A 26,992-nucleotide genomic window follows, 5' to 3' on the forward strand; every position below is an offset into this window, starting at 1 on the left:
CGAACGTGTTGCATACTATACTATTTTCTCCGACCGTTACTTTTTGGTTTATTTTCGCAAAACAACATGAATACATTCACTGACATGACCGTGAGAATTGACAAACGTAAAAAATAAAAAAAAAAAAACATCCGATTGCTCCTAAACCCCTGCGGTAAAATATGTCCCAAGTGGCTCGGATTCGTGGGAAACGTAACTGACGCTTCCAGCACACTAGGTAGGTGTGTTACTACGTATTTTAAAGACTCCCGTCTGTTTTTTTTGTTGTTTTTGTTCATTACACGAAAAAACACCAAAAATTGATAAAAAGGTTTATTGAGGAACATGTAACAACAATCGGGCACGACGATTTTGCCTGTGAAAACAACCACTAAATAGTATTAATAATTGATGTCTGGCTAATCCGTCCCCTAAAACTCTTGCGCTTTACAGTTTAGACTTCAGTTTGGCCATGTGTCTCGCGCGCTGCTTCAAAACTCGCCGCAAAATTTTTCCGGTAGGATTTCGAGGTATTTCGTCGACAAAGACGACCCCGCCCCGCAGACGTTTCGTATCCGAAACGTTATCTGCAGAAAGTTAAAACACGTTTATTAAATAGGAATTATGGTACAACGATTTTTACATTGACCATTTTATAATTCCATGAGACCCTTGGCAAACAAATTTTGATTGTCCTTCTATGTAAAACTTGAAAAGGTTTCGGATACTAATTTTCTATGTGCGTTCTATGCTTTCCTGTGATATTTTACTGATAAAAGAATATTCGTTTGCCATTCAGTACCCTTATGGACTCATCTGAGTCTTCAACATTAAAGGAAAAGCTTACCTGTTCGAAATTCAAACATAACATAGATTGGATTTATGCAATATATAATTGGACCTTAATTTGTTAAGTGCTTGTAATGTTTGAATTATCGGTCCCCGCAGTAAACCCAATTAGAATAATGTGTCTTCTATTTGCCTTCAACAAAACATCGACTATCCTCATTGAAATTTAAATGCCAATAGGGTGATGGGTATATTTTTTACTTAACTCGCTTTTGCTAAACTTGACCTCAACTTGAAGACCACTGGAATATCTCGTTTCAACAACATTTGGATCTTCAAAAAAACACCATAGTATGGATTTCATTATAAGATATTGTTCTTCTGCCATTTTCATAGTAAAAAATTTCAAAATTCAGTCAGTGTGTTTACCAGTTTTAATTTTTTGTGCTAACAACTTTGCTAAAATACTACCTTGATGAATTGGGAAGTATTTTTCTTTTCTTTTAATTAAAATAGACCAATATTTTTAATTAAATTTTTCTATCAGTCATTTCATATGCCTTCTCTAGAGTAAAAAAAGACATCTCCTTCAATTTTGTTAAATACTCTCCTCCGAAACCTGACCGGTTTAATAATAAATTAATAGTTTACTTGAGTTTAAACACTCCAGAGAAGTCTCTAAAACCATTTCCATACATGGAACTTAATTAAGTGGTACATATTTTGAACCAACAACTTTTCGAAATAATTTTTCAAATAAACTTCCACAAGCTACTGTAATACTATTTACGAAACTGCTGGATTCCTCTTGGGTCTGTTGTTGTTGAGTCAAACTTGATGACATAGGAATAAAACAATATATTAAGCAGGTACAGAGTGGAATGAGAGCAGGTATCCAGAGGTTTTGTAAATATTATAACTTTTCCTTGTAAAATGCGAGTTGCCAATGTCAAAATCGTATCGGATAATCTCCTATCCCCAATACAGTCGAACTTCGATAACTCGAATTTTTGATAAGTCGAACCAAATTGGTTGGCAATAGCTTCAAAAATAGGAAATGCGTGTTAGTTTGTCTTGATTACTCGAATATCTTGATAACTCCAACGAAACATTTGGTGCCAACTTCGATAAGTCGAATTTTCTCAGGAAAACCCCCTAATTACGACCGATCTTAACCCGTCTTTTTAACGTATCTTTGCAAGTAGTTTAGTTTCTGTGCTTGCTAAGTTCACTTGTATGACTTACTAGTTAATACTAAGTGAAAAATATTGTCCCTGCAATTTACACATTTTATTAAAATTAAATACACTTTTGGATTTTTGCATTTGTTGATATGTCATCAAAACATACTTTAAAAGCTTTGCCTGTTGATCAAAAATTCAAGGTTATCAAAGAAGTGGAAAGTGGAAAAAATAAAGATGTAGCTGTGAAGTATGGGATTTCGGCACAGTATCTACAATTTTGAAAAATAAACATTCAGTCATCACCGCAATGGAACGTTTCGAAGAAAAAAAAAACAATAACATTACACTAATGGATTGTGTTGACGACGTAACTACCGCATGGAATATCGAAGTTAAGCCTGAAACAATTTCCAATTGTTTTAAAAAAGCCGGTTTTGGTCAGTATTCTGAATGGGAAGATGAAGATGAGATTCCCTTGATTTTCCTAAGTGAACGCCTGAAAGAAAAGAAAGAAGACGAAATCCAAATAGAAATCGAGTTTAAAACTTGGACAAACATTAGAGGTATAGCAGAAGGTAGCACCATCAACGATTTTATACATGTGGATGAGGATATTGTTACTTCAGAGTTTCCCACTGATGAAGATATTATCAAGTCCTGCAGATCCGAACCGGTACAGTTAAACATCGAAGATGACTGCGAAAGTGACACGATGGAGGAGGAATTGGAAGATGATTCTCAGCAACCACCTTCAAATGAATTGGTTGAAAATTCGTTGAATGTCTTGCGTTCCTATTTGAAAACCAGTAAATACACAACCGATTCCCTGTATGATTGTTTAAATAAAATTGAAGCTTTTGTTGAAAACCAAAATAAGAAATCCGTTCGTCAGTCACAAATAACTGACTTTTTTCCAGTGAAAGAGTAAACTTTAATATGTGCATACATACTATGTTTATATATAGTGGGTACATATACAATACATTTGTATGTACATATATTATGTAAATACATATATACATATGTACTAATATTTCATAATTTTCGTTTTTTGTTCAAAAATCATAGATATTAGGGCATTTATGCAACGTATAACCCATTTTTAAAAATGAATGAATAAATGTCCATTCACAAAAAAGTACATGCATTTGTAGTTTTTATTGATAATTCGAAATAATCATGTGTCAAATCGCAGTTCGACTTATCGAAGTTCGACTGTATTTGAAAGTTGCACTTACCTGCAACATATTTAACCACCTCCTCCTCCGTGAGGTGATGACCATCCTTCACGATGAAGGCCAGAGGCAGTTCCTCAGCGATTTCGTCAGGCAATCCGGTGACCGCCGCGTCTTTGACGCTCGGATGGGTCAAAAGCAGATTTTCTAGCTCCGCTGGCGCCACCTAGGATCCATCGGTCGCAACAAATATATCGACTTCTGCAACGGATTCGTTACCTGGAATCCCTTGTACTTAATCAGCTCCTTGATCCTGTCGACGATGAAAAAGTCGCGATCTTCGTCGTAGTACGCTATATCTCCCGTGTGGAGCCACCCGTCTGGGTCTATGGTGGCGCTGGTCGCCTGCACGTCGCCGACATAGCCCTTCATGATGAGAGGGCCCTTGAAGCAGAGTTCGCCCTCGCAGTTCGGCCCCAGCGGCACGTTGCTTTCGTCGATAACCTTCGAGCAATTGCGATTAGTGCATTAAAACGCAAGTTTTCTTGCAGGCGTTACTTTGACCTTCATACCGGGTACTATTCTACCGACGGAGCCGAGTTTTGTATTGCCGTCGTGAGCCATTAGCACTCCCAATGTTGTTTCGGTCATTCCGTATGCCTGCGATATCATTTTCACTTTGAACCTGAAAGGGATGAAATTCCGAATTCGCGTCGCACTAATCGCGAACGTAAAAATATTTGAAATTATTTACACCCCTCCTTGAATCCTCTCTCTCATCTTCAAATTCTATAAAATTTACCGCCCATAACAAAAATAAGTAAGGCTTTTCATAAAACAATAAAAAAAATCACGCAGAGTGAGTTTTTTAGTTTAAAGGGCAAAATATAAATGGGCAAAGAAGTGCAGTTTTATAAGCTCGGCTCAACAACATTTTTAGTTTTTCAGATTTTACAGCCGTCAATAGATATTTAAAAAAGTTATTATTGCGAATAATAAATCGTGCTTAGTATGGTTACCTAATAATTCCATTATTATTATAAATTACATCGCATCTATTTGAAACTGAATTAGTTGCTTTCCTTACAGATCGCCAATAAAAATTAGTAAAAGTCTCAGTTATAGCAGCTTGTAGCATAGGTTTCTTTGCAAATCTTGTCTTTTACAGTTAAAACTGAAAGATCGTGGAATCGTAGTGGTTAGGACTGGTTCTTCCTATCCAACAATTGGGAAATATTTCATTTAGGTCATTTATAACTGGTGGAAAATTATGGGAAAGGGCGCCAACAAGTTGATATCACTGTATAGGGTGGGCCGCTTATGTTGGGACACTATGTCCCAGAAACTATAGAGAATGGAGCCAAAAGTTGATTGAGATATTACAAACCTTCAATTTAAGTTAATGCTTCATTTTTTGTGTATAATGTCCTATACGTTTGCAAGACGTAAAACTTCTGCCAATTTCTTCATTCGAAAGCTTTTATTGTTTCACTTGAGTAAGTTTTGTTGTAGACAAAGGACTCGAATAACGGATTTCATAAGAAATTTCGATACATATTAATACAGGGTACGCGAAAATTAAGATTGAAAACGAAATTTAAAAAAATGCCAAAAAACGGATTTTGTTGTTGATTACTGTCATAATTCAAATATTTTTTGACACGTTATTGAGTTATTTATTGGTTTATAAATTTATTTTGTTCGCTGGGTTGCGTATCGTGTTTAACACAGAGGAAAAGAAATATTAGAAAGTTACATATCGGCTGGCTCTTAAGGAGACGCCAAAAAAAAAAAGATTTAGCAACACTTTAGAATATATCAAACCTTGAAGCAAGAAAAAGACGTCTTATTTTGAATAATGACGAGCAACTTAATAATTTGTTGCATCCTTCAAATAAACATCTGGAAGTCCTATAAATTCTGTCCAGTGCAGAAATTAGAGCAACGGGATTACAACATCAGGTTGGATTCTTTGGACAGATGACTAACATTTTTATTTGGAAAAATATCTAAGTAAAAATATTAGGCATATACAACGTTATATAAAATGCTAAATATGACAAGATTATAAAAATATGTAGTTTCCATAAAAAAAAATAGTTTTTTTTTAGGTTTTTAAAATGTTTATAGAAATATATATATATATATATATATATATATATATATATATATATATATATATATATATATATATATATATATATATATATATATATATATATATATATATATATATATATAAAAATATAGAATGAATGAAGAAATTGGCAAATATTTTACATCTTGCAAACATCATTTTTCACATACAAAATTAAAAATATCTAAAACGGTTGGACTTGGGTGTAGAACATTATACACAAAATATGTCTAGAATGCAAAAGTGAAGTAATATACTAGGTGTTTCATTTAAATAAGACAGTTTATATTCGCCCACGAGAAATTAAACCCCCTGTATATACAAAATTAAAATAAATTAAAGATTAGTCATATCTCAATTAACTTTTGGCTCCATCCCCTATAGTTTCGGATATATGGGGGTGCCCCAAGATAAACGACCCACCCTATACATTTTGACAAATGTTTAAATTTAAATTGTCCAACATATTTTTGAATTTTTTAAGAAAACCATTTATCATACTAGAAAAAATCATGGACCAGAAAATTTTTTAAGATTTACTTGGAGCATTTATTCCGTTGTGTACAAGGTGTGCCGGTTATGGGCAAAAATCTAAAACACCCTGAAAACATATTTGCGCGGGTAAATTATGAAAAATCAAAAATTGTGAAAGGTGAGTTAATTTGGTTTACAAAGAATTGTAAACTATGTCGAGAGCTCCAATTTTTGTATTTACAGTTTTCGTCTATCATGCCGAAGAAGAAATCACCATTAGTGGTATAAATTTTTATATTTACCAAAGTTTGATATGCCTTTGTAGTTTGGTTGAGAGGTTATTTGAAAGGCACTTCATAATAATTTATTGGATAGGCAGTATTACTATATTATTGTAATTGTCAGATCAAAAAAATATTTTCAATGAAAACACTCTCTGTATTCTTTTTTATTATGATTGACCATAATGTGGGCTTTTCAGAAATATGCAGTGGTATACAGCTGTTAAAACCATTTGCTTGACATATTTATGCTACCTTCGAAAACCTCTACAAAAAAACGTTAATATTGATTTTTGTAGTAATGAATAGCATGCAAGTCTAGTATTACTCACGTAAAATGATTGCATAAACATATAATTGGCTAATGAACGAACAATTTAATTGTAACCTGACAAAATAGAGAAATTATACTGAACGTGACCTTGTTTTGAAAATTAGTCTGCGAAATTGGAAATGTGAATCAATGAAAGTTTTACTATGCAAATTGCCTTCGTTTTTAGTAATTTTTATTCATTGCCATTTAAATTTCTGATATTAAATGAGAATTTTAAAATATCTGAATTATTTGCACTTACTTTTCTTTGAGCTCTTTCTGCATGTCTTTCCCTAAAGCAGCCGCTCCACTCCTTATCTCTTCAATACCCGAAAGATCGTATTGTTTGACTAGGGGATGTTTTAGCAGAATCAGTAATACCGGAGGGGGAACTATCAACCTTTTCAACTAAAAAATAGAAAATTATAACAATATGATTATGGGCGAAATATCAAAACCTTACATTATACTTAATGATGGCATCTAAGAAGAACTTCACGTGAAATTTACTTAAGACGACCATTTTTTTGCCCCGTAGAATGTTCAGGAACATTAGCATGAATCCAAAGGAGTGGAAAAACGGGGTGAGACCCATCATCGCGTCATCCCCTTCTGATTCTGCAATGTGAGCAAGTCGAGTCCTAAGAAAAATAAATGCACTATGAATGTAAATTGCTTAAATCACGGTAAATTACCTTCCAATATCTATGAATGCCGCCATATTGTCATGAGTACACATGACACCTTTCGGCAACCCAGTTGTGCCCGACGAACACAATATTGTGGCAACCGTTTCTTTCATATCTAAAGGTGGAGGTTGGAAAGATTCATCAAACTCAAATGGACCTTAAATGAAATTGCAATAATTATATAGGCGAAAAATATGTTTTGTTTACCAATACCTTGAATAATGTCTTCAAACATAACAATATTTTTGTCTACCCTCCTTTTGTTACCAAATAAGACCAACTTTAGTATATGAGGATGATTAGGCAAGGCTGCCAACAATTTGTTTATGGTTTTTTCCGAACAAAACACCACTTTCGGTTTTGAAAGCCCGAGCACATGTTTAACTTCTGCGGGAGTATAATCTGGATTGAAAGGGGCAAATGTTGCTCCAACAAAAAAGGTTCCTACAGGTACAATGGCGAATTCTAACCTGTTCTCGGCAGTTACGGAAATACTATCACCAATTCCTAAGCCTAAGTTTTTAAACCATTTTGCCAGTCGTATTCCTTTAGCTAAAAGCGCGTCGGCTTGGAGTTCTTCATTTGTAGCAGCATCAACCTTTGAAAAAACAATTTTATAAAGTTATAGTGCAAATGGAAGTATGTACTTACTAAAATAACATTTTTTTCGTGCGTTTGCAATAAATTTAAGAGTAATTCTCCTAAGGAGGCATCTACCAATCTATCAATCTCATCTCCTACGATTATATTTGGGTGGTTATCAGAACTGGCCATGGCTTTCAATTAATTAACTTGTCATATAACTTGGGTGCCAATAAGTTTCGCGTACTAAAAAAATTTGCCTGATTCGCAAATAAATTGAATAATTCAAGTGCAACCTTTTAAATCTTATCAACAATGATTAAAGTTGCTATCATTTTATTTAAATTCCCTTTATATACTGTAATCATTAGTGGATTCAGAAATAATTAATCTTGTGTGTTGCACTTGAACTCAATAAGTAGAAAATGTCGAAAAAATTTATTGATTTGAAGGTACATGAAATCATGCCACCGAATTTGAACCAATCGGCAAATATTCGGCAACAGTATGCCACAGCCAAGAACGCTTTTTTTTCATTTCTTGGGGCTGGGCCAATCTACTGAGGACACTCGCCTTTTGCTGATAATCCTCGAGGATTATACTTGAAATATTTGCAAAACTTTAGACCGATAAAAAGAAAAAAACAGTTTGCCCTTGCGAGACGAGTAAAGTGATTACCGATTAGACCAACGTCACCAAATATGCCACCTCAAAAATAGTGCAGGGTTCTCTTGTAAAAAAATGTAAAAGGTACACGATCCACACCCTGTGAGCATCAACACAACCAGGTATTGTTAACAAGTATATCCAGAGAAATGTGAAATAATGTTGTTATCACTATACCTATTTCCTAAGAAGATATCTTATTATGCAAATCATGGTCAAATGATTCTCGATATATCTACCATTCAAAATATTAAAAAAGAAGAAGGGTTAGGCTAACCTTTAGCGTCTATATTATTTTAAAAACTGTGTTGATATTTGTTTCATATAAAAATATTGTTTTTTCGATATTAGAATGGCTGGAGTTGACGCTGTAGTGGAAGAAAAAAAGGACGGCTTCGATTCAGTAGACCGTCAAAAGGTTTATTATTGTAAAACTGATGTAGCGGTAGCAACTAGTTCTCAATTTTAGGTTTGCCCGTTTCTGCTGAGAGTTTTCGTTTCTTCAACGGGTTTTCATCACAAATTAACCGAATACCATAAAGGGAACACGCCGACAAATGAATTGCAGATCTACACATGGAAAGACGCCACACTCCATGAGCTTACCCAGTTAGTGAAAGAAGTGAATCCTGAAGCACGTCGAAAAGGTACAAAATTCAGTTTTGCGCTGGTGTATCCAGACCAGAGAGTCCCGACTTTCCGGTTAAGAGAAGTTGGGAACACTATAACAGGAATAAAGGGTCCAGATGATTTTAAAACTTTGGGGCACTTTAGGATTACCATCGGAGATTACATGGATATTGCAATTACCCCTCCCGACACCTGGAATTCGAATAGGGGCAAAGGTTATAATAACAATTACAATAGCAGACAGAGGCCATATTAAAGCTCTTAATTTATTCTCTTAATGTTTCGAGTACATATGGTTTATTGTGAATTAAACTTTTTTTATCCATATAATTCCAAATTAATTATTTATGAGTTCAAATAGATTGTAAGTTTAATTAAAACATTATTTTTAACAATAAAATTTTCATCAAGGATTTGAGGATCAATTAAAAATATATTATCTCTTTTTCCATAAGTGTATAAAATTTTTGATGATATTTCACTGTCTACTTGGTTGTGACCTAAAAACCAGATCTTATATTTCTTCATAAAACTGTTGCTGTCTGGTTTGCAGACTATCCCAATCTGACCACCTGAATAGTTTGGGTAGAAATGAAGATGCAATGTGTGACCTAAAAAGAAAAGGAAAATATGGCAACCTCCAGTTCTTTGGGTGGCCTATGTTTTGTTTACCTAAAACTGAGAACTGAGGACTGGATATATAAAGATTTTTTTTTGCCATAGTGTTGCTGATCTCCTCTATCCTCCAGTAATAAAAATACACATCTCCTTCCCTAGCATTGATAATAGTATCATTATAAACGGCAATTTCTTCTGAAATAGCGGGTTTCTCTCCATTTAACTGTTTGAAATAACCATATTCTGTGTTATTTGGTAAGTCTTCTTCATATTCATGATAGTCAATTGGTGGTTCAGTACTCGGAGCTAAAGGTCTCTTTTGGACCTTGCTGCCTAAAGCCTGTTGAATTTGCTGTAACTGATCAAGGATTTTATCTTCTATGTGTTGCAGCTTCCTGTTCAAATCTCCTAAAACTGAAAATGTGGAGAACCAAAAAATGCATAATGCATATACTGCTTGCTTACTAGTCGAACATACACCTTTAAGCTGTCTGGTAATAGTTGCTTTGGCTGAAGCTTCAATTTCTTTCGTGAATACTTTACACACGGCGTGCTGTATTTCGTGAGGATCATCGTCTGACCCTGTACATAGTATAGCATAGTCACCATTTTGTAAATACTTGCAAATCAGTTAGTGAAGTTATTTTTTGTATGAAGAGGCTAATTTAGCTGTAATAGATTAAAATTTAAATTATAGCCTGTTCATTGTTGAATGGTCAAGTGTGGAAATGGATGGTTAATGTATTAGCGCTAAATTAGCCTTGTAATACACCCAATAACATTGCCAAATTTGTTTAGGTATTAATAAAAAAAATAATCTCGAAAACTATTTCTTGACCCACGTCTGTAAAAACTTTTTTCTTAATTCTTAACAAGGAATACCAGTCTAAAAAATTTCCGTCTATTTTTTGAGCACTCTAGCAAGTAGTGATCCTAAGGAATGTTAAAATTTGTAAAAACAATTAAATATTATTTTATATCTTATTTCGTTACACTATCCTGTTATCTTACCTGAATTTATAGGTGCACAACTATAAAATGAAAGGTGAGTCCAGTGGAGCAAAAAAATGTATTTGAAAAAAACACTTGGCATGGTGTGTGTTTCAGGGTTTGTTTAATTCTGATGGCCAGAGCCAAAAATATCAATTTTATAGATCTCCGCTATATTATGTAATAATTTATGATGTCCCATTTTACTATGGGTAAATGAACTCATAAAAAATTCCTATTTTAAGTGTCAAACATCTGAATTTTTTGAAAATGTTTAATAAAAAAAAAATATAAGCCTATATCACATGTTAAAACAACTTATAAATACAATTCATGTAGTAAATGCTGAGAAAGTGTATGATGATTAAAGTTCTTCATTTAAATCGTAATCTTCTTCAGGAAAATCTCCAACTGAAACACATTGGGGCTTGACGAATGCACCATATTTATCTGGACATTCGAAGTAGGTTTTTCCTTTGACACTAAAAAGATAACAATTAAGCAACAAGGTAACATTTTTACTTTTAATTAACAAGGTAAATTTGATAACTTACGTTCCATTGTGTTTGCCAAGGGGTTCATCATATTTCACACCAATCCAATAACCCTGAAGCCCCTCAACTGTACCACTGTACATAACTGTTCCCAACCTAGATGGGGCATTGGCAACTGATACCTTGCACCGCAAACCAGCCTCAATACTTTCTGCTAGTTTTTTCTCCTCCTGCTCCATTTGCTTCTTTTTTTCTGCATATTCTTCATTGTATTTTCCTATAAAATAAGTCTAGAAGTGCATTCATCGACATTTCTCTTCCTTTTATCTTACCCATTTTATTTTTCATCAGGAACATTTTAACAGAATCATTTCTTTTAGAATACTCTTCTTCAGTCAGCTCAAACTTTGGAACATTTCCAGAATCCAGTTCATTTCGTAATTGAAAGTCATCGACAATATGCAGCCTCATGCCATCTTCTAGAGGATAAGACCCGACAAGCGCACTATTATCATCCAGACTTGTTACCAGCTTATTGTCTTTGGTGTAAGTTTCTATTCGCATTGTGGCGCAACTCCCTCCGGTTACTAGTTCTAGTTTGGCCTGCATAGTAGTATCGAATTATATTTGCTAATGAATTTCTAAATTTAACTTACTTTCAACTCTGATATGGTAATGTCTTTTGGAAATCGTCTCTCGCCAAAGGAAATATCATTTTTAGAAGTTGATATTTGAAGATTGACAAAATCCGACGTTAGAACTTGGATATCACCCATTTTGAATGTTTTTAAATTTATAGTTGCTCAATTAAAATTTCACAAAAATTATTAGCGTTAGCTACTGTAAAACAAAAATATATTCGAATGCAGCCCAGCTTTGAGTCACTGCAAATTGATGTTTAAAAGCAATATAGATAAATCATTTATTAATCAAAATCAGAGAATAAGTGTGAGAGAAATACTAATTTATCTCGGCTGGGCAAGTTTGCTGTGGTTATTCGCCCATTTTCCGGATCCGGTGAGGTTTTTCTTGTCGTCGGTGATCGACATGGCATGGATGAGAGGAGCGAATTATTCTTGCCGTGTGATAAGCAGAGAAAAACGAAGATGTATTCGATTTTGAGTGGTGGGGGGTGGCGGTATTTTCTGTCAAAATTGAAGTAACTTAAAATCTGAGATCGTTAAGTTCGTTTTAACATTAAGTGGGTATTTTTATCTTATTTGTATTTTACATATCTGCGGATCGAATATGCCACCTAAAAAAAAACCGGCCAACGGATATAAGTTTGCGGAATCTCTGCCAAAAGGCACTGTTCTTACTGATATTGCCAAAAAGCAGTGGAGCTTGGGCCCTTCAATAGGAAAAGGCGGCTTTGGGGAGATCTATAGTGCTCAAGCGAGTGATTCATCGAATAACAAGTATCCTTTCGTTCTTAAAATAGTGAGAGTTTTTTCTTGATATTTGCACACCTGTAAGACTACTATTTCAGGAACCCCATAGCAATGGACCTTTATTTGTTGAGATTAATTTTTATATTAGACATGCCAAGGCTGCAGATAGTAAGCATACAAGAAAAAAATGAAGGGCATATAAAAGCACTGTTTTGTTTTGCAGTAGAGGAATTTCAAAAGCAGAGGGGCTTAAAGTCATTGGGAATGCCGGTATATCATGGGTCTGGTTCTCACGAATATAATAATGAAAAGTATAGGTTTCTGGTGATGGACATGTTTGGAACTGATTTACACAAATTGTATTTGAAAAATAATAAAATGTTTCCCACCGAAACAGTATTCCAGCTGGCCATTCAAATTGTATGTTTGTCATTTTTAATTAGTGTCTTACGCTAGGCAAACGTTTTTAGTTGGATGTGTTAGAATACATTCATAGTCGAGGATATGTCCATGCTGATATTAAAGCAGCAAATATTTTGTTAAGTGAAACACAAAGCAAGCAGGTGTACTTGGTGGATTTTGGATTGTCTACTAAATATACCCTTGAAAAGGACTTCAAACCTAATCCTAAGAAGGCTCACGATGGGACTATTGAGTATTTGAGCAGAGATGCACATAATGGAGGTAATACTTGCTAATAATTTTGAGTGTTGTAGGTTTGCTTGAATAGGTAAGTAAATTAACTGGCAATCCATTAATCCTTAATGTTAAAAACAACTATAACATACTATGTATTTCTAAAATCAGAGCATAGGACTGTTCTTTTTATGAAATAATGTACAGGACTTCCAATTTAAAGAAATATAACTTTGATATACTATGTCTTTTAGCACATATTGTATATAAATACGTATGTAATATTAAATATACACAATAAATCCTACAACTTTTGTATTAAACTTTTTTTTTATAAATGTAAAATACAGTAAAATCATTTTGAATTAAACGTCTGCTTTATTAAGATTGCAAAAGAGTAGATAGTTATTTAATTTTCAGATAAATTTGGGTAACCAAAAATACAGTTTTTATGGGCTGTTCAAAAACTAGTTTTAGTTAACATTTTTTTATCATTTTTTCTAGGTTTTATTTTGAACCGCTTTTGGCTTAATCATTTTATATCGCTTGTCTAGGGAGACACTTAAATTTAGAAGTATTCTGTACATTTGAACTACTACTTATTTTTTAAATGTTTCTAGTACAAACGCGACGTGGAGATCTGGAGATTTTGGGTTATAATTTGATTCATTGGTTGGGTTGTGCTTTGCCATGGGAAGATAACCTGGGCGATCCAAAAGAGGTGCAGAAAAGCAAGGAAGAGCACATGCAGGACGTGTCAAAATTACTTAAGGCTTGTTTTAAAGCCGCAACTCCTCCAAGTAGGTTTTATTTCCTCTTAATTTTACTTTAATTCTCCGCTTTTTAATTCCCAGAAGCCTTAGTGGATTTCTTGAATTATTTAACCACAATGAAATTCGATACTGAACCTGACTATAAAGAAATTAGAAAAAAATTTATCTCCGGTGTCAAGGACGCGGGCGGAGCGGTGGGAGGGTCATTGAAGTTTTCCAAATCGAGAGGACAATTGAAACGAAAAAGCGCATCGCTTAATAACATCTCGGGCAAAAAATCCAAGGAAAGTTCACAGGAACAAACCGTAAAAGTCAAAGCGTCAGTCAGAAGGAAAAAGGCCGAAAAGGTGGCGGGAGAGCATGAAGAGGTAGTGAACGGTTACAGCGATACAGACATTCCAGTGGCAATACCTGTTCGAAAACGCAACCCGGCAAAAAAGACTGAGAAGAAAGAGAAGAAGGCATTGGAGGCAAAAGGGGATGATTTAGAGGGATACACTGATGCCATGAAGGAGGTTTTGAAGAAAATGCAAGATGGTAAACTTTTATTTATGGTCTAGTCAAATTACTGTCACACCAATTTCAAAAGATGTACATTGAAACAATAAAATATAGATTCTGACTAACTAATCACAGCTAATCAACAGCGCAAAATATTTTTAAATAATTAATTTTTAGTGTGACACAAAGCTGTAATCACCATATAACTAGTCATATTGAAATTTATTTGTCAAATATGATTGAAACCAGTGAAAAATTTTAGTCCATATTCCATGATTTTGTAATTTGTGAATGTGAGCAGTGAATTACCTTACCTTGTCGAAGACTATTCTGAACACTAGATTATAACAATAATGTTGTTTTATAATAATAATAATAATATATCATTTATAATAAATAAGGACTTTTAAATATTTTAAATATGGGGAGGGGTGTAGATCCTGTCAAACATAGTTTAACAATAATGTTTTAACATACTACCTGATAACATTTTTTAAAAAAATTATACAAACTCTCATATTTGCACATAAAGAAAAGACACTCCAGCAAACAATTGCTGCTTGCTAAAAAATTATTTTATATATTATTTATTTGAAAAAATACTAGAATATAACTTTAAAAAATCAGAAATAGGGAGGAATATAAACAACAATAGTAATCCCTGAAAGTGGTGGACACGCTTTTTATTTACTTCTCCCACGCAGATAGAAATCACTTCATCGTAACAAATTGGCCCTATAAGAAACGTTCCAAGTTTAATTTTAATTTATTTACGTTGCTAAGGTCTGGTGGGTGTTGTAAGTGTATTTCTCACGTTTAGAACGTTAGAAAATACTTTTTTACAATAACTAACATTCCTTATTTCACACTTAAACCATATATTATTTTAATCTACGTTGTCCTTGCAGTTGCATTCTAAGATATGAAAATTGTAATGGTCCCTAAAATCAAGTTAATAGTAATAGAGCTATATTTTTTGTATCGACAAAATTAATAAGGTTCTGTGGACAAAGCTGTAATGTTGTCTCGTTCTAAGAGAAACGGGCTAGAATTTGGTGGTACCGGAGAGACTGGATTGGAATCTTCTTTTTAGGACCAAAGTCAAAAACAAAAAAGACGTCGAAGCAACCGCCGCTGCGTGTGGCAGACGATCTGAACACCGACGGTTACACAGACGAAATGAAGGAAATCGCGTTTAAGAAAAAAGCTCGCGACAAGCCCTCCCCAATTGCAGTCGCAGGTACAAGCAAGATGGGCCTCGTTAGCCAATCGGCGAATCCTAATGCGCGAAAACTCAGAGAGAGGGCACCAGTTAATTACAAACTTGATTAGGTACTAAACTCCCTGGCCAAATAATTACCAGTTACTTAGCGCAAAGAAGAGTGTGTTGTTTCTTTTTAAGTACAATAAAATTGTTTTCCTCGGTTTTTAGTGGTTATTTGTCATAATTTTTTTTAAATGTTTTTTATACAGTATTGTTTTATATTTAATTTAGTGGATTCCAACCGTGCCTTGAATAAGACTGCAGTAATGTTATTTTTTTAAGGTCAGTTTAAATTATTAATTGAATAAAATGGATTAAATGAATAACGTTTTTTCCTTCCCTAGCTAGAAGCCGCCCAACCAAGGCATTTTTAATTCATTTGCATTTATTAAATTTTTGTTGAGACTTTACCAACTATTTAAACCTAAGTATCGTCAACATTTCAATTTTCATTTCCATAATTTGGGCTTGCTTAAAATTAATTAATTATTTGTTTATTAATAATTAGAACTTGTTCTAATTTCAGGCGAGAAATTGCAGCGACTCGGTAATTTTTGTTGCCAAAATTGACTGCGAGTACCTGAAATTGGGGTTTGAAACATTAGGGTTTTAGGGTTATGTAATTTGTAATGTAATATTTGGGTTATTGGAGGTTGGTTACCACAACCTTGTTTTGATTTATGCAATGGAATACCCAGGGTATTGCGCGGTTGGCAGCCGGGTCGCTGTGATAATTTCGTAGATATGGAATTAATCTTTCTTGCATATTTTACACTTTACCCACCAACCTGCAAATTGCGCCATATTTTCTCCCGAAACTTTAATGCAAACTGGACATATTTTGAGAAAATACAACGGTAAACATATCGCATCCAAACTTATTGACGATGTCAGCGGTCATGTTGTTGTTGAATGCCGCTTGAAAGTCGTTATCACTTTTGTTTTCATAATCAGTCAGGATAGGCTGAAAAATTCTATGCCTAGCGGGTATATTAAAAATCAAGTTTTAATTATAAGCCACAGGCAAGATTTATTGCAGGAAATATTTTGACCTAGTAAATTTCCTGCAAGCGTTATTGCGCCCGACACCCTTTAGCCTGTAAATACTCATGTGATAATAAACTGCAGCAACTAGAAAAGATGGCAAATGGCAGCGTCAAATTCCAGCAACATGTTGTGACATCAAAATCGTACTTGGATTCGACTTTCCCTTGATGCTTTCTTAGATTGATTTAAAATTTTCCGCATCCACCATAACGTCAAGAAAATGCATATTTTCTTGACGCGATGGTGGATGCACTACACTCATATTTAAATCTAATAATGAATATTCAAATATTTTCAGCTAATTGTCGACAACACCCATTGCTGTAGAGAAATCGATTCTTTGGAGGTTCATTTATAATTGTTGAATTAAAACTACTCAATAGGGCGCGGATTGTTATTAACAAATGTTTAAACGTATTGTGGTGACTATACGGTGCCATAGGAGCGCAACGGTAAAACGCATCTTACCGCTACGAGTGCAAAGTGTAAAGAAGATTCCATCTACTCTTATATTGCTATAGTTGAAAAGTGATTATGTTAACAAAGCATTTGAAAAAAAAACACACGTTTGACAAATGAGTATTAGAAAATCAAAGACTGTCCGTAGTAATTTGCATACCAACTATGTCTTGAATAAAAGACTGCTATCATACGAGCTGGTAATTAATATCATTTTTTAAGGTTGGATAAAGTTTTTCCGTCTCTAGCTAGAAGCCTGACTACATAGGCATTTTTTGGAAATCCAGTTTAGATTACACTTTTTCATTTATTAAATTTTTGTCGGGAATTTGACAACTATTTTTGTAGTCAATTCTCAATTCTAAAATTTGGGCCTGTTGAATACGCTTTTCACGATGCCATTTGTTGCCGCAACCTCCAATGAGTTTTTAGAAAATTTGGCAAGTTAATTTAACTTTTGGCGCATCCACCATCACGTCAATAAGAGCACGTATTTTCTTGACGCGATGGTGGATGCTTAATATGACTAATGGTTTTTAATACAACACTGTTTCAGTACAATAGTTTCTTCTTTTCGTTATTTGTATTACTTAAAAACTATACAACTTATATTTTAGAACTAAAAGTACTCAAGAAATCGAAACAAATTTTTAATTTTTGTAAACAAAATTCCATTTACTGTTACAACGGTATAAGCAAAGTAGAGAAGACAAAGTTGAAAATCTGTAATCTTGTAAGCTGGTAAAAAGATATAATGCATTAAAAAAAAGAAAAATAAACTATAAATTTAAAAACCATTCATTTGAGTCTTGGAAAATCAAAGACTGGTCGATATCATTTTTTTGTGATCTATCTGTCACGGATTCACTAACTAAAACGACAAATTCAAAAGTCGATTAGTTCTTCGTTAAGAGCGTTTAGGCTTTTTACGTAATAATGGGGCTTGTATTCGACCGGATAGGTCCAGTTCTCGAGATCGCCTTCTCTAGTAACTCCCGTCAGCACTAGCAACTTTTGAAACCCGCACTGCGACGCGAACGCCATGTCCGTGCCAACCCTAGAACACCAAAACTTTTCTGCGGTAAAATCTTCGATAACATCCGATTGCTGCCAAACCCGTGCGGAAATGTCCGAAGGGACTCGGATCTGTGAGAAACGATACTGACGCAGTAAAATTACATTTTCCGCACGCTAGATCGGTGTGTTGCGTACTATATTTTTTCTACGACCGTTAATTTTTGGGTGAATTTTTGCCGAAAAAGATAAACACTTTCACGACATGACTGTCAAAATTAACAAACGTCAAACTTCAAGCCGTGCGGTCAAATCCGAATGGGCTCGGATCCGTGGCACAAGAAACTCATGTGGTTAAGTGAGGCTTTCCGCACACTAGATCGGTGTATAATTAGGTATTTTACAGAAGGGAGTAGAAAAATAAATTTTCATTGTAACACTCGACTTTCTTTTTGAGCAGCTTTTGATAGAATGTTTTTTTTTTAATAATTTTGCGATTTTACGAGATTTCTGCCATCAATTTCTGTGTGTTGCATAGTACACTTTTTCTGAGACCATTTTTTGTAAAGCAGCACGAATATGAGTCATGTGGTCGTCAAACTTTAAAATACCTTCCGGGATTAAAATCTACCGAAAATATCAGATCTCTGTCTAACGTACAATGGTGAATGACTTACGAGTCTCCGATGAACAAAATTCGCTTTGGATCTCGAATTTTGAACTGGTCTTCGAGGGTGTCTTGCAAGTGAACGCTCGGTTTAGCTAGGACCGTGCACTTTTTCTGACTCAGCCTTTCGATGGCGTCGATGTAGAATTTCGGTCCTAAATCAGCAACGTGCACACTGGTTAAAATTTTTTTTACGGTATTTTGATAAAAAACATTCCACCAAAAATATTCTACCGTTATAAAAAAAAAGTTGTATGTAAGCTAGTCAATACAAAAATTAGGGTAACACTGTGCCAATCACTTTGGGAGTGTCCATGTTAAGTTTACCGTAACTTTAATAAAATAAGATGGTATAACAGGCCCTTCAACAGAAAAATTCACATAACGAACGATTTTGGCACTACTGTTTTTTATCACTTTACTTCATTATAATCAAATAAACTACTTTATTCGTAATACAAATAAAACGAAATATAAATATCAAAATTTTAAAATAAAACATACATTCGGAAATACCGTTTTAGACGTTTTCCAGGTTGGAAGTTTGGACTTGCCATTTCAGATAATTCACTTTCTCAACAAACAAAATTCAATCTGTTACAGAATTAGGGCTCTTAGCTAGTATTAAGATAAACATTAAAAATTTTGAAAACTTCGAGTTAGTACATAAATATGGTTTAATGTTCAGGGGGTGTCACAATTAGAGGTTTAATGAAAATTGACAATATTGAAAATTCAAACCCTTTTACTATTCAAGAAATAGTTACCACTACATATTAAAGAGATTGAGAGTCAAGTTTGTTTAAGATGAAAGTGAGCAGTTGTTAATTCAGTTGCAACCGTATTGTCGTAATGGCTATAAAAATATGTAATGTGTAACAACAAACTTAATTTATGTGTATTCAGGTACTTTTTGCTATGCCTTACTATTGCCGAGGAGGTATAGAATGCCGGTAAATGAACGAACCTATCACTTTAAAGTCTTTCCCGGATGGGATACAATCCTCGGGACCGCCGCTGATGAGCAGAATGTCATCCCGCGAAGTTAGTAACACGACTGCTCGTTGGACCTTCAGCAACGTCAACTTGAAGTCAGTGTCTACCAAAACAGCCCCGATATTGTGGGTCGCATTTTTCACTTTGACGCATTCCGTTTTTAATTCGGCGAGCAAATCTTCCGAATGACCCAGCTGGTCTGGCTAAAGTTTTTAGTGAATATGGCGTCATAATTCCAAAAATGTCACTAAACTGCTGGACACTGGAAATTGTGTTTTACTTGTAATATAAGGCGACTAAGGCTAACAAAAATATCCTGTATTATCAGCATGTGTTTTTACGTGTTCACCTGTTTAGTTTGTGTCATATGGAGGAAAAATGAAGCAAAACTTCAAACCAAAGTAAATTGAAAGCGAGGATATGGTATAATTAAATAAAATGCTTATTCCTAATTAGAATTTCGTTTCCAATAATAATTCAAATTCAAAATCACTTTATAGCATCATTATACATGTAAAGTACATATGTACACCGTGTGACAAATAAAACCATCCACTATACGATCTTTAAACTCATAGGATATACGGAAAAAAGTTTCGTACAAAAGTTTCTTGAATTGAAAATATTATAATTTTGTTGATACAGGTTGTGCCAAAAGTGTCTCCCGATATCAAATTTGTTAGTTTAAATGGAACACCCTGTATATTTTGACATATTTAGTATTCTTGATTAAAATAAAGGTCACTTTCTTAAGAAATTCGTACTTGAATTTTGCATTGGACGCAGCACAGGCCGGCCCCTCTGGAAAGGAGGACCACAAATCAAGGTAGGGTCAGTTAAGCTCTATAATCGAGTAAATTTAATCCTTTTCCTCACGCGGCTTCTTGCTGCACCAGCTGCGGCCAAAGTCCGTTTCCGCGCGGCCAAAACGTGTTTTTTTTTATATTTTGATTGCCCCTTATAAAATTGTGTTGTTATAGACTGAGATGATGCACTACTTATTCAGTTTGACAGATGCGCCTCAGCTTGTACAAGGTGTTCCAAATAGGTGGTGCCGTTTTGTCGAATTCAATTAACAAAATCTCAAGATTTTCAAATGGAACACCCTATATTTTTATTCAAATATCAATTCTAGGACCAAAAATAATGTGAGTTTGTAATTTGTCTTATATTTAAATTTTACTCACATTTTGAGATATTGGATGTTTAAAATAACACCCGTATAAATTTTTGTTGAATTTAAAGCTGCCCACATTAGGTCACTTGTTGGCAATATCAGGTTATGCAAAACTCGAATAGGAATTTCTTAAGAAAGTCACCTTTATTTTAACCAAGGATTCCAAATAAGTCGAAATATACATTTCAAATAACAAAGTTGATGTGGGGGGACACTTTTGGGACACACTGTATGGTGTAAATTATAGTATTTTAAATGTTCAGGAGTCCAAGAAACTTTTTTCGTATCTCCTATAGGTTTCCAGATCGTATAGTGGATCGTTTTATTTAGCACAGGTATATATAATTTGCTAATGCCATTTGTTTAGTTTACATTGGAATAGAAGGGATGGAAAACTTTATTTTTGTTAACGGAGCTTAAGATCACCATTCTTTTATATTATATAGACATCCAAGCGCTTTATGGTTTTTAAATTTAAAATTGCGTAAGTATTATATACTTCGTTAATAAATTTGTCATTTACGAAACAAATATTACGTTTAATTGTAATGAGTAATAGAAATTGACTATGGATTTTTTGCAAATTATTTTTTTCAAAATTAATTTGCAATCATATCGATCATATTTTGATCAATATATGGATTGATAAGTGGAAAAAATTTCTTATCTTATAGAAAAAGCATTTTAATTGCCGTTTAATTGAAAAACATTTTTCCACAAAATTCATATTTGATTTACTGTGAGTCAATAAAAGTTCCAAGCATTTAAAAACGTGCTCTTACGATCGGATAAATATTGATTTAGCTATATCCAAACAAATTTTGTTGACTCGTTTCCAGTGTCCAGCACTAAGTGAACTCGAAGTACTAAACTTGAAATTTTATTTACAGAGAGACGGATAGTAATCGTAAATCATTAAACAAAGACAGCAGTCCATTCACGAATTTATATAAATAAGCAAGAGAAAGACAACAATCCCCATTACTAGTTTTTTTTTGTAAAATTTGCCCCACGTTTCTAGCATTTTCCGGTTTGGATCGAGTTCACTGCTAGTAGTTTATTTGCGCACTTGTATCTACCTGAAAATCCACCAGATTGAAGCCGGCCCTTTTAAGAGAGTCTCTTAGATTCGACCCTCCGATGACGTATAAATCCCTGTTGAAGTTAATTTTCTTTAAATACGCGATTATTGAAGTTACCGGGCTAATTATTTCGTCCTCCTTCGCGCCAAAAGCGCTTAAATTTTTCAGCATTTGCTCGGTCGTGGCAGTACCGTTGTTCGTTATAAAGCTTACCCGTTTCCCCAGTTTCCTTAGGGCGGAAATGCATTTGTTGGCCCCTGGTATTAAGGAATTCCCCAATACTAAAACACCTGACGAAGGACATTAAGTCTTCTGCTATCTTTAAGATTTTAAATTAAATTGAAATCAAATAAATTCAAGTAAATTTGCAAATGCGTATATTTCTCAAATCCTGCATTTCCCACTTTACATGCGCACTTACCATCTACGTCACACATCACATGATCAAAAGATCTGACGAAATTTCTTAATTCACCCTGTGAAACTCGGCCTAGATCTCTCAAATCGATCATGGCAATCGATACTGAATAACACGCAGTTTATAACGGTGTCGTCGATATTGTATTAAAATGCGATTCTATTAGGGCGACGTCCTTGACAGTCTAGATAGTAATTTTTATCATCGTGTTATAGGTATTCAAACAATGTTTCGGCAAATTTGTCTATCCTTATTCAAATATCAGACAGAAAGTGAAGCGTTATGAATGGATTACTTGGTACATTGTCCGATTTGATAGTAATTTCAGTATTTAGTTATGTTAAAATTATTCGAAAAAAATTACTTTAGAGGTTAGATTATGTACGTATCGCAGGTTGCCTGCCCCTAGATAATTATTGTATCTTGTGCGACATCTGTAAGCAGCTGAGCGTGTCTTGTGTTTTAAAAAATAATTACGCACACAATTTTACAAACAGATGCCGAACTAACGATACGAAATCAATTTGTTAAAAATATGTTATATTAACGAATTAGATCAGTCCTTTTTTCTTTTAGAGTTTTACGTTAACGAATTGGTAAGAGTTTCACACTAACGAACGCCATGCTGCCTGTACTAAACGTGAAGTAAATTTATTTGTTGACCTTTTGTCTAAAGCATGATCTTTCTCAGATCAAATGAAATTAAATTGAAGAAGATTCAATTTGTTTAAAGCATTTAATACTAGTAGATAGTAATTTTAACAAAAAAAAAAATAGGCATTCCCCCTTACGTGTTACCTACGACATCTGTTAACGAATAGCGCGTTTAATTTGTTTTGTTTGAAGGTATGATTCCGAAGACGGCAACAGCGATAACGACCGCGACAGACGACAGCAGGCGACAGTGTCGCTTATCCCTGTCATCATATCATTGTCGGTGTAGTTGTCATATTTAAATGATGTTCGCTAAGTAGTTATAATAATTAACAAACATGTCTGATTACGTGATTGATAAAAATGTGTAACTTGAATTACCGATGGTGGAGGGGACGAAATATTATTGTTACTTAAACTTAAACTTAAATTAAACAGGGAAGGAAGTTATTCCTTACTCATAAAAAAACATTTATTCAGCTATGAGACGACTTTTAGAAGCTATTGTCGGTTAAATAAAAGCAATTCAACTTTGTACTTAGTTTAATTGGTAACGAACTTCAACCTAAAACTACTCGAGAAGTAATAACTGCGAAAGAGGAACTATTTTTAAACTTAAGGAAAGTATTTGGAAATTAATTCATCAATACTATTTTCATTATTCGCTAATTCTTGAATAATATGTATTGATTCTGATTTGATACTAGGATTTATATTCTGAAGAATCATTCTCGTCATGAGAGATGGTGTGTATGAACTTATTCTGCCCAGAAGATAAATTAGAAGCCAAGGAACTAGGTGCCAAATTATTTATGTCGGTAGCTGCTAGTATTTCAAAATATAACACACCATTAATTTGTTTTCTTTGCTTGAGGAAGACTTCTTAATATTTCACCCATATGATGATAAAACAATTCAATATCGTCCTTTTTTGTTACATTTTTCATTAAATTTTCTCGTCTATTCTCCCCTTCTTTCAAATATTTTACAATATTTTCATCTTTCCATCTATTACTTAGTCATCGCTTACGAGCCAAACTTTTGTTTGCTCGATTTTTCTGAGTGTCTCTTTCTTCCGCATTGTTCTCTCTGGTACTTTTTTGAGTTTTTTATTATCCGGTTCTTCGGTACATTCTTTCGCAACCTGAATATCTTGGGATGTGTCCTCTATGATATCTAACTTATACCGAGTCTCCGACAAAGGAATATTCGAGCCCCCAGAACGATGTTGAGGTACATTTTCTAAGAATTTCAATTGGTCATAAGTTTTATTCTTAGAGTTCTTTGGAGCTGCAGAGTCGGTTCTTAACTTATTCTTTTAAATCTGCTATAGGCATCTCTTATGAATTTTCCATTTCTTCTTGCAGTCCTCACTTAAAAGTGTAAAATATTTTCTTTCTACGAGATATACTTTGAATTAAAATGAAATTGAAAATTGCCATTATTTTTATGTCATTTGCCTACCGCATATCCGCCTCTTATATATCACGCATCATAAAGCAAGTTCTAAAGAAACAGCAGTTCTATGTTTTTTAATTAGGAGGATGATTTTTCCATTGTGTTAATGGCCATTGTAGACGCAAAATGTAAATTTATTGCCATTGATGTGGGATCCTATGGCAAAGAAGTTGACAGTGGAATATTCCAATAATCAGAGATGGGGAAAAATTGCAAACAACGCTTTTAACATTCCTTCATCAAAATATTTACCTGGCACAAATGTGGAGATATCACATTTTTTAACCATATTGTAGAAGACTTGCCAGAGTGGATGCTCAAAAATAAATTTTCAACTATCGATTATGTCGTGCTCGTCTGGTAACATGAAAATTTACGTGATGCTCACCTCGAAGAAAATAATAATATTCAAGATATTGCTGAAGTAACTCAGATAAATATGGTAAGCTTGACCGGTAGTGGTGGCTTTTCGAGTTTTAATTAACTACAAATTAGAGATAAGTTGGAATACTATTTTTTTCGAGCCAACAGGGCGCTGTAATATGGCAAGAAAAAATAGTAAATGCTCGTACTTAAAAACATTTTGTACATTTGTACACATATATTATGGTATAAGTATAAAAACAAAAGGTTATACTTACTGTTTTTCTTTAGTTCCCTTCCAATGTCTTTCCATATATTATCCGTAATCAAATTGTTTTTATAATTCTCCACACTAGTATCATAAAGAGTAGGATATTTACAAAGTAAATTAATTATTTTGTCTTCTTCCTTCCGGTAAAATCCAAAATGCATGTGGCTGAAGTTAGATTTGGATTTGGATTCGGATTTGCGAATATTACAGTGGACCAGTTCGTTATTTAGCTTACTTTAAAAAAACGTATTCCCGTGGAATTTCCGGGAAAGTAAGCAAGGAAGTATTGTAAGAGAACTCGCAAAAACCATGTTCAATGTTGCTATACAGGAAATAACCCCTTTCCGGTCGCACCACCCCAAATAGTTAGGTATATTTATTTCGCAATCTCAAAAAAACCTGACGTTGTCCCAAATATCGAATTAGACCATTGAAGAGCCACTTAGGAGAGGTTCAAGATAATGTACTACTCAACCACCTTGAAGCATTCGGGAAGATATAAAACTACCCCCAATAATGAAATAAACAAATATGCGTTTTATTTATTTCGGAATCTCAAAAAAACCTGACGTTGTCCCAGATATCGAATTAGACCATTGAAGAGCCACTTAGGAGAGGTTCAAAATGATGTACTACTCAACCACCTTGAAGCCGTCGGGAAGGTATAAAATTACCCTCAATAATGAAATAACCAAATATGCGTTTTATTTATTTCGGAATCTCAAAAAAACTTGACGTTGTCCCAGATATTGAATTAGACCATTAAGTAGCGACTTAGAAGAGCTTCAAAATAATGTATTACACAACCCCCTTGAAGCGGTCAGGAAGGTGTAAAACTACCCCCAATAATGAAATATCCAAATATGCGTTTTATTTATTTCGGAATCTCAAAAAAACCTGACGTTGTCCCAGATATTGAATTAGACCATTGAAGAGCCACTTAATAGAGCTTCAGAACGATGTATTACTCAACCACCTTGAAGCGGTCGGGAAGATATAAAACTACCCCCAATAATGAAATAACCAAATATGTGTTTTATTTATTTCGTCATCTCAAAAAGACCTGACGCTGTCCCAGATATTGAATAAGACCATTGAAGAGCCACTTAATAGAGCTTCAAAATGGTGTACTACTCAACCACCTTGAAGCCGTCGGGAAGGTATAAAACTACCCCCAATAATGAAATAATCAAATATGCGTTTTATTTATTTCGGAATCTCAAATGAACCTGACATTGTCCTGAATTAGACCATTGAAGAGCCACTTAATAGAGCTTCAGAACGATGTATTACTCAACTACCTTGAAGCGGTCGGGAAGATATAAAACTACCCCCAATAATGAAATAACCAAATATGTGTTTTATTTATTTCGTCATCTCAAAAAGACCTGACGTTGCCCCAGATATTGAATAAGACCATTGAAGAGCCACTTAATAGAGCTTCAAAATGGTGTACTACTCAACCACCTTGAAGCCGTCGGGAAGATATAAAACTATCCCCAATAATGAAATAACCAAATATGCGTTTTATTTATTTCGGAATCTCAAAAAAATCTGACGTTGTCCCAAATATCGAATTAGACCATTGAAGAGCCACTGAGGAGAGCTTCAAAATGATGTACTACACAACCACCTTGAAGCGGTCGGGAAGGTATAAAACTACCCCCAATAATGAACTAACCAAATATACGTTTTATTTATTTCGGAATCCCAAAAAATCCTGACGTTGTCCTAGATATTGAATAAGACCATTAAAGAGCCACTTAGGAGAGCTTCAAAATGATGTACTACTCAACTACCTTGAAGCATTCGGGAAGATA

The 26,992-nt window shown here is 34.2% G+C and overlaps 7 protein-coding genes across 8 annotated transcripts; 2 read left to right on the plus strand and 5 right to left on the minus strand.

The window, feature by feature from the left end:
• Positions 1–315: 315 nt before the first annotated feature.
• LOC132702259 (uncharacterized) lies at positions 316–8,113 on the minus strand. The gene is made up of 10 exons (XM_060670795.1): positions 7,900–8,113; positions 7,673–7,849; positions 7,235–7,619; positions 7,028–7,178; positions 6,796–6,973; positions 6,595–6,740; positions 3,686–3,812; positions 3,407–3,631; positions 3,191–3,353; positions 316–566 (listed from the first exon to the last, which is right to left on the minus strand). Exons 2-10 carry the CDS (start codon positions 7,793–7,795, stop codon positions 427–429), a joined length of 1,638 nt encoding a protein of 545 aa, XP_060526778.1. The 5' UTR covers positions 7,796–7,849; positions 7,900–8,113; the 3' UTR covers positions 316–426.
• A 427-nt stretch (positions 8,114–8,540) lies between these two features.
• LOC132702280 (histone deacetylase complex subunit SAP18) lies at positions 8,541–9,299 on the plus strand. Its single transcript, XM_060670819.1, has 2 exons — positions 8,541–8,687; positions 8,739–9,299. The coding sequence occupies exons 1-2, from the start codon at positions 8,622–8,624 to the stop codon at positions 9,153–9,155; spliced, it is 483 nt and encodes a 160-aa protein (XP_060526802.1). The 5' UTR covers positions 8,541–8,621; the 3' UTR covers positions 9,156–9,299.
• Positions 9,245–10,624, minus strand: LOC132702278 (uncharacterized). Of its 2 annotated transcripts, XM_060670817.1 has the most exons (4): positions 10,529–10,624; positions 9,983–10,099; positions 9,572–9,925; positions 9,245–9,510 (listed from the first exon to the last, which is right to left on the minus strand). In XM_060670817.1, the coding sequence occupies exons 1-4, from the start codon at positions 10,608–10,610 to the stop codon at positions 9,245–9,247; spliced, it is 819 nt and encodes a 272-aa protein (XP_060526800.1). In that variant the 5' UTR covers positions 10,611–10,624. The 2 variants fall into 2 exon arrangements, with proteins under 2 accessions (XP_060526800.1, XP_060526799.1); XM_060670816.1 differs by having other exon boundaries at positions 9,572–10,099.
• A 93-nt stretch (positions 10,625–10,717) lies between these two features.
• On the minus strand, positions 10,718–11,911 carry LOC132702279 (tubulin-folding cofactor B). The gene is made up of 4 exons (XM_060670818.1): positions 11,658–11,911; positions 11,334–11,604; positions 11,062–11,278; positions 10,718–10,989 (listed from the first exon to the last, which is right to left on the minus strand). The coding sequence occupies exons 1-4, from the start codon at positions 11,775–11,777 to the stop codon at positions 10,872–10,874; spliced, it is 726 nt and encodes a 241-aa protein (XP_060526801.1). The 5' UTR covers positions 11,778–11,911; the 3' UTR covers positions 10,718–10,871.
• A 225-nt stretch (positions 11,912–12,136) lies between these two features.
• LOC132702277 (serine/threonine-protein kinase VRK1-like) lies at positions 12,137–15,871 on the plus strand. The gene is made up of 7 exons (XM_060670814.1): positions 12,137–12,441; positions 12,491–12,560; positions 12,616–12,812; positions 12,863–13,076; positions 13,649–13,828; positions 13,883–14,338; positions 15,396–15,871. The coding sequence occupies exons 1-7, from the start codon at positions 12,250–12,252 to the stop codon at positions 15,632–15,634; spliced, it is 1,548 nt and encodes a 515-aa protein (XP_060526797.1). The 5' UTR covers positions 12,137–12,249; the 3' UTR covers positions 15,635–15,871.
• A 1,845-nt stretch (positions 15,872–17,716) lies between these two features.
• Positions 17,717–22,784, minus strand: LOC132702459 (uncharacterized). The gene is made up of 5 exons (XM_060671083.1): positions 22,430–22,784; positions 22,006–22,298; positions 19,721–19,952; positions 18,764–18,908; positions 17,717–18,129 (listed from the first exon to the last, which is right to left on the minus strand). Exons 1-5 carry the CDS (start codon positions 22,518–22,520, stop codon positions 17,958–17,960), a joined length of 933 nt encoding a protein of 310 aa, XP_060527066.1. The 5' UTR covers positions 22,521–22,784; the 3' UTR covers positions 17,717–17,957.
• An 893-nt stretch (positions 22,785–23,677) lies between these two features.
• On the minus strand, positions 23,678–25,333 carry LOC132702368 (uncharacterized). The gene is made up of 3 exons (XM_060670955.1): positions 25,180–25,333; positions 24,927–25,003; positions 23,678–24,395 (listed from the first exon to the last, which is right to left on the minus strand). Exons 1-3 carry the CDS (start codon positions 25,331–25,333, stop codon positions 24,096–24,098), a joined length of 531 nt encoding a protein of 176 aa, XP_060526938.1. The 3' UTR covers positions 23,678–24,095.
• Between the last annotated feature and the right edge of the window lie 1,659 nt (positions 25,334–26,992).

This window comes from Cylas formicarius, unplaced genomic scaffold (genome assembly GCF_029955315.1).
Source record: "Cylas formicarius isolate icCylForm1 unplaced genomic scaffold, icCylForm1.1 PGA_scaffold_5__7_contigs__length_24384050, whole genome shotgun sequence".
In the NCBI taxonomy this organism is placed as follows: Eukaryota; Metazoa; Arthropoda; class Insecta; order Coleoptera; family Brentidae; genus Cylas; species Cylas formicarius.

What these genes read in the sequence shown, in the direction of transcription:
- LOC132702259 (XM_060670795.1), bottom strand. Translation starts at nt 7,795, where the DNA reads ATGGCCAGTTCTGATAACCACCCAAATATAATCGTAGGAGATGAGATT. An exon ending in ACGAAAAAAATGTTATTTTA is followed by an intron (nt 7,620 to 7,672) that starts GTAAGTACATAC and finishes GTTTTTTCAAAG; the next exon opens with GTTGATGCTGCTACAAATGA. An exon ending in GGTGGTTAAATATGTTGCAG is followed by an intron (nt 567 to 3,190) that starts GTAAGTGCAACT and finishes AACTTTCTGCAG; the next exon opens with ATAACGTTTCGGATACGAAA.
- LOC132702280 (XM_060670819.1), top strand. Translation starts at nt 8,622, where the DNA reads ATGGCTGGAGTTGACGCTGTAGTGGAAGAAAAAAAGGACGGCTTCGAT. An exon ending in ATTCAGTAGACCGTCAAAAG is followed by an intron (nt 8,688 to 8,738) that starts GTTTATTATTGT and finishes TCTCAATTTTAG; the next exon opens with GTTTGCCCGTTTCTGCTGAG.
- LOC132702278 (XM_060670816.1), bottom strand. Translation starts at nt 10,610, where the DNA reads ATGCCAAGTGTTTTTTTCAAATACATTTTTTTGCTCCACTGGACTCAC. An exon ending in TTGTGCACCTATAAATTCAG is followed by an intron (nt 10,100 to 10,528) that starts GTAAGATAACAG and finishes TACTATGTACAG; the next exon opens with GGTCAGACGATGATCCTCAC. An exon ending in TCCTCAGTTCTCAGTTTTAG is followed by an intron (nt 9,511 to 9,571) that starts GTAAACAAAACA and finishes TTTTCTTTTTAG; the next exon opens with GTCACACATTGCATCTTCAT.
- LOC132702279 (XM_060670818.1), bottom strand. Translation starts at nt 11,777, where the DNA reads ATGGGTGATATCCAAGTTCTAACGTCGGATTTTGTCAATCTTCAAATA. An exon ending in TTACCATATCAGAGTTGAAA is followed by an intron (nt 11,605 to 11,657) that starts GTAAGTTAAATT and finishes ACTACTATGCAG; the next exon opens with GCCAAACTAGAACTAGTAAC. An exon ending in CCTGATGAAAAATAAAATGG is followed by an intron (nt 11,279 to 11,333) that starts GTAAGATAAAAG and finishes CTTATTTTATAG; the next exon opens with GAAAATACAATGAAGAATAT.
- LOC132702277 (XM_060670814.1), top strand. Translation starts at nt 12,250, where the DNA reads ATGCCACCTAAAAAAAAACCGGCCAACGGATATAAGTTTGCGGAATCT. An exon ending in ACATGCCAAGGCTGCAGATA is followed by an intron (nt 12,561 to 12,615) that starts GTAAGCATACAA and finishes TTTGTTTTGCAG; the next exon opens with TAGAGGAATTTCAAAAGCAG. An exon ending in TAAAGCCGCAACTCCTCCAA is followed by an intron (nt 13,829 to 13,882) that starts GTAGGTTTTATT and finishes TTTAATTCCCAG; the next exon opens with AAGCCTTAGTGGATTTCTTG.
- LOC132702459 (XM_060671083.1), bottom strand. Translation starts at nt 22,520, where the DNA reads ATGATCGATTTGAGAGATCTAGGCCGAGTTTCACAGGGTGAATTAAGA. An exon ending in TCAATCTGGTGGATTTTCAG is followed by an intron (nt 19,953 to 22,005) that starts GTAGATACAAGT and finishes TAAAAACTTTAG; the next exon opens with CCAGACCAGCTGGGTCATTC. An exon ending in ATTTTGTTCATCGGAGACTC is followed by an intron (nt 18,130 to 18,763) that starts GTAAGTCATTCA and finishes TTGGTGTTCTAG; the next exon opens with GGTTGGCACGGACATGGCGT.
- LOC132702368 (XM_060670955.1), bottom strand. Translation starts at nt 25,333, where the DNA reads ATGCATTTTGGATTTTACCGGAAGGAAGAAGACAAAATAATTAATTTA. An exon ending in AAGGGAACTAAAGAAAAACA is followed by an intron (nt 25,004 to 25,179) that starts GTAAGTATAACC and finishes AAACTCGAAAAG; the next exon opens with CCACCACTACCGGTCAAGCT. An exon ending in ATATTATTATTTTCTTCGAG is followed by an intron (nt 24,396 to 24,926) that starts GTGAGCATCACG and finishes CAGATTTAAAAG; the next exon opens with AATAAGTTAAGAACCGACTC.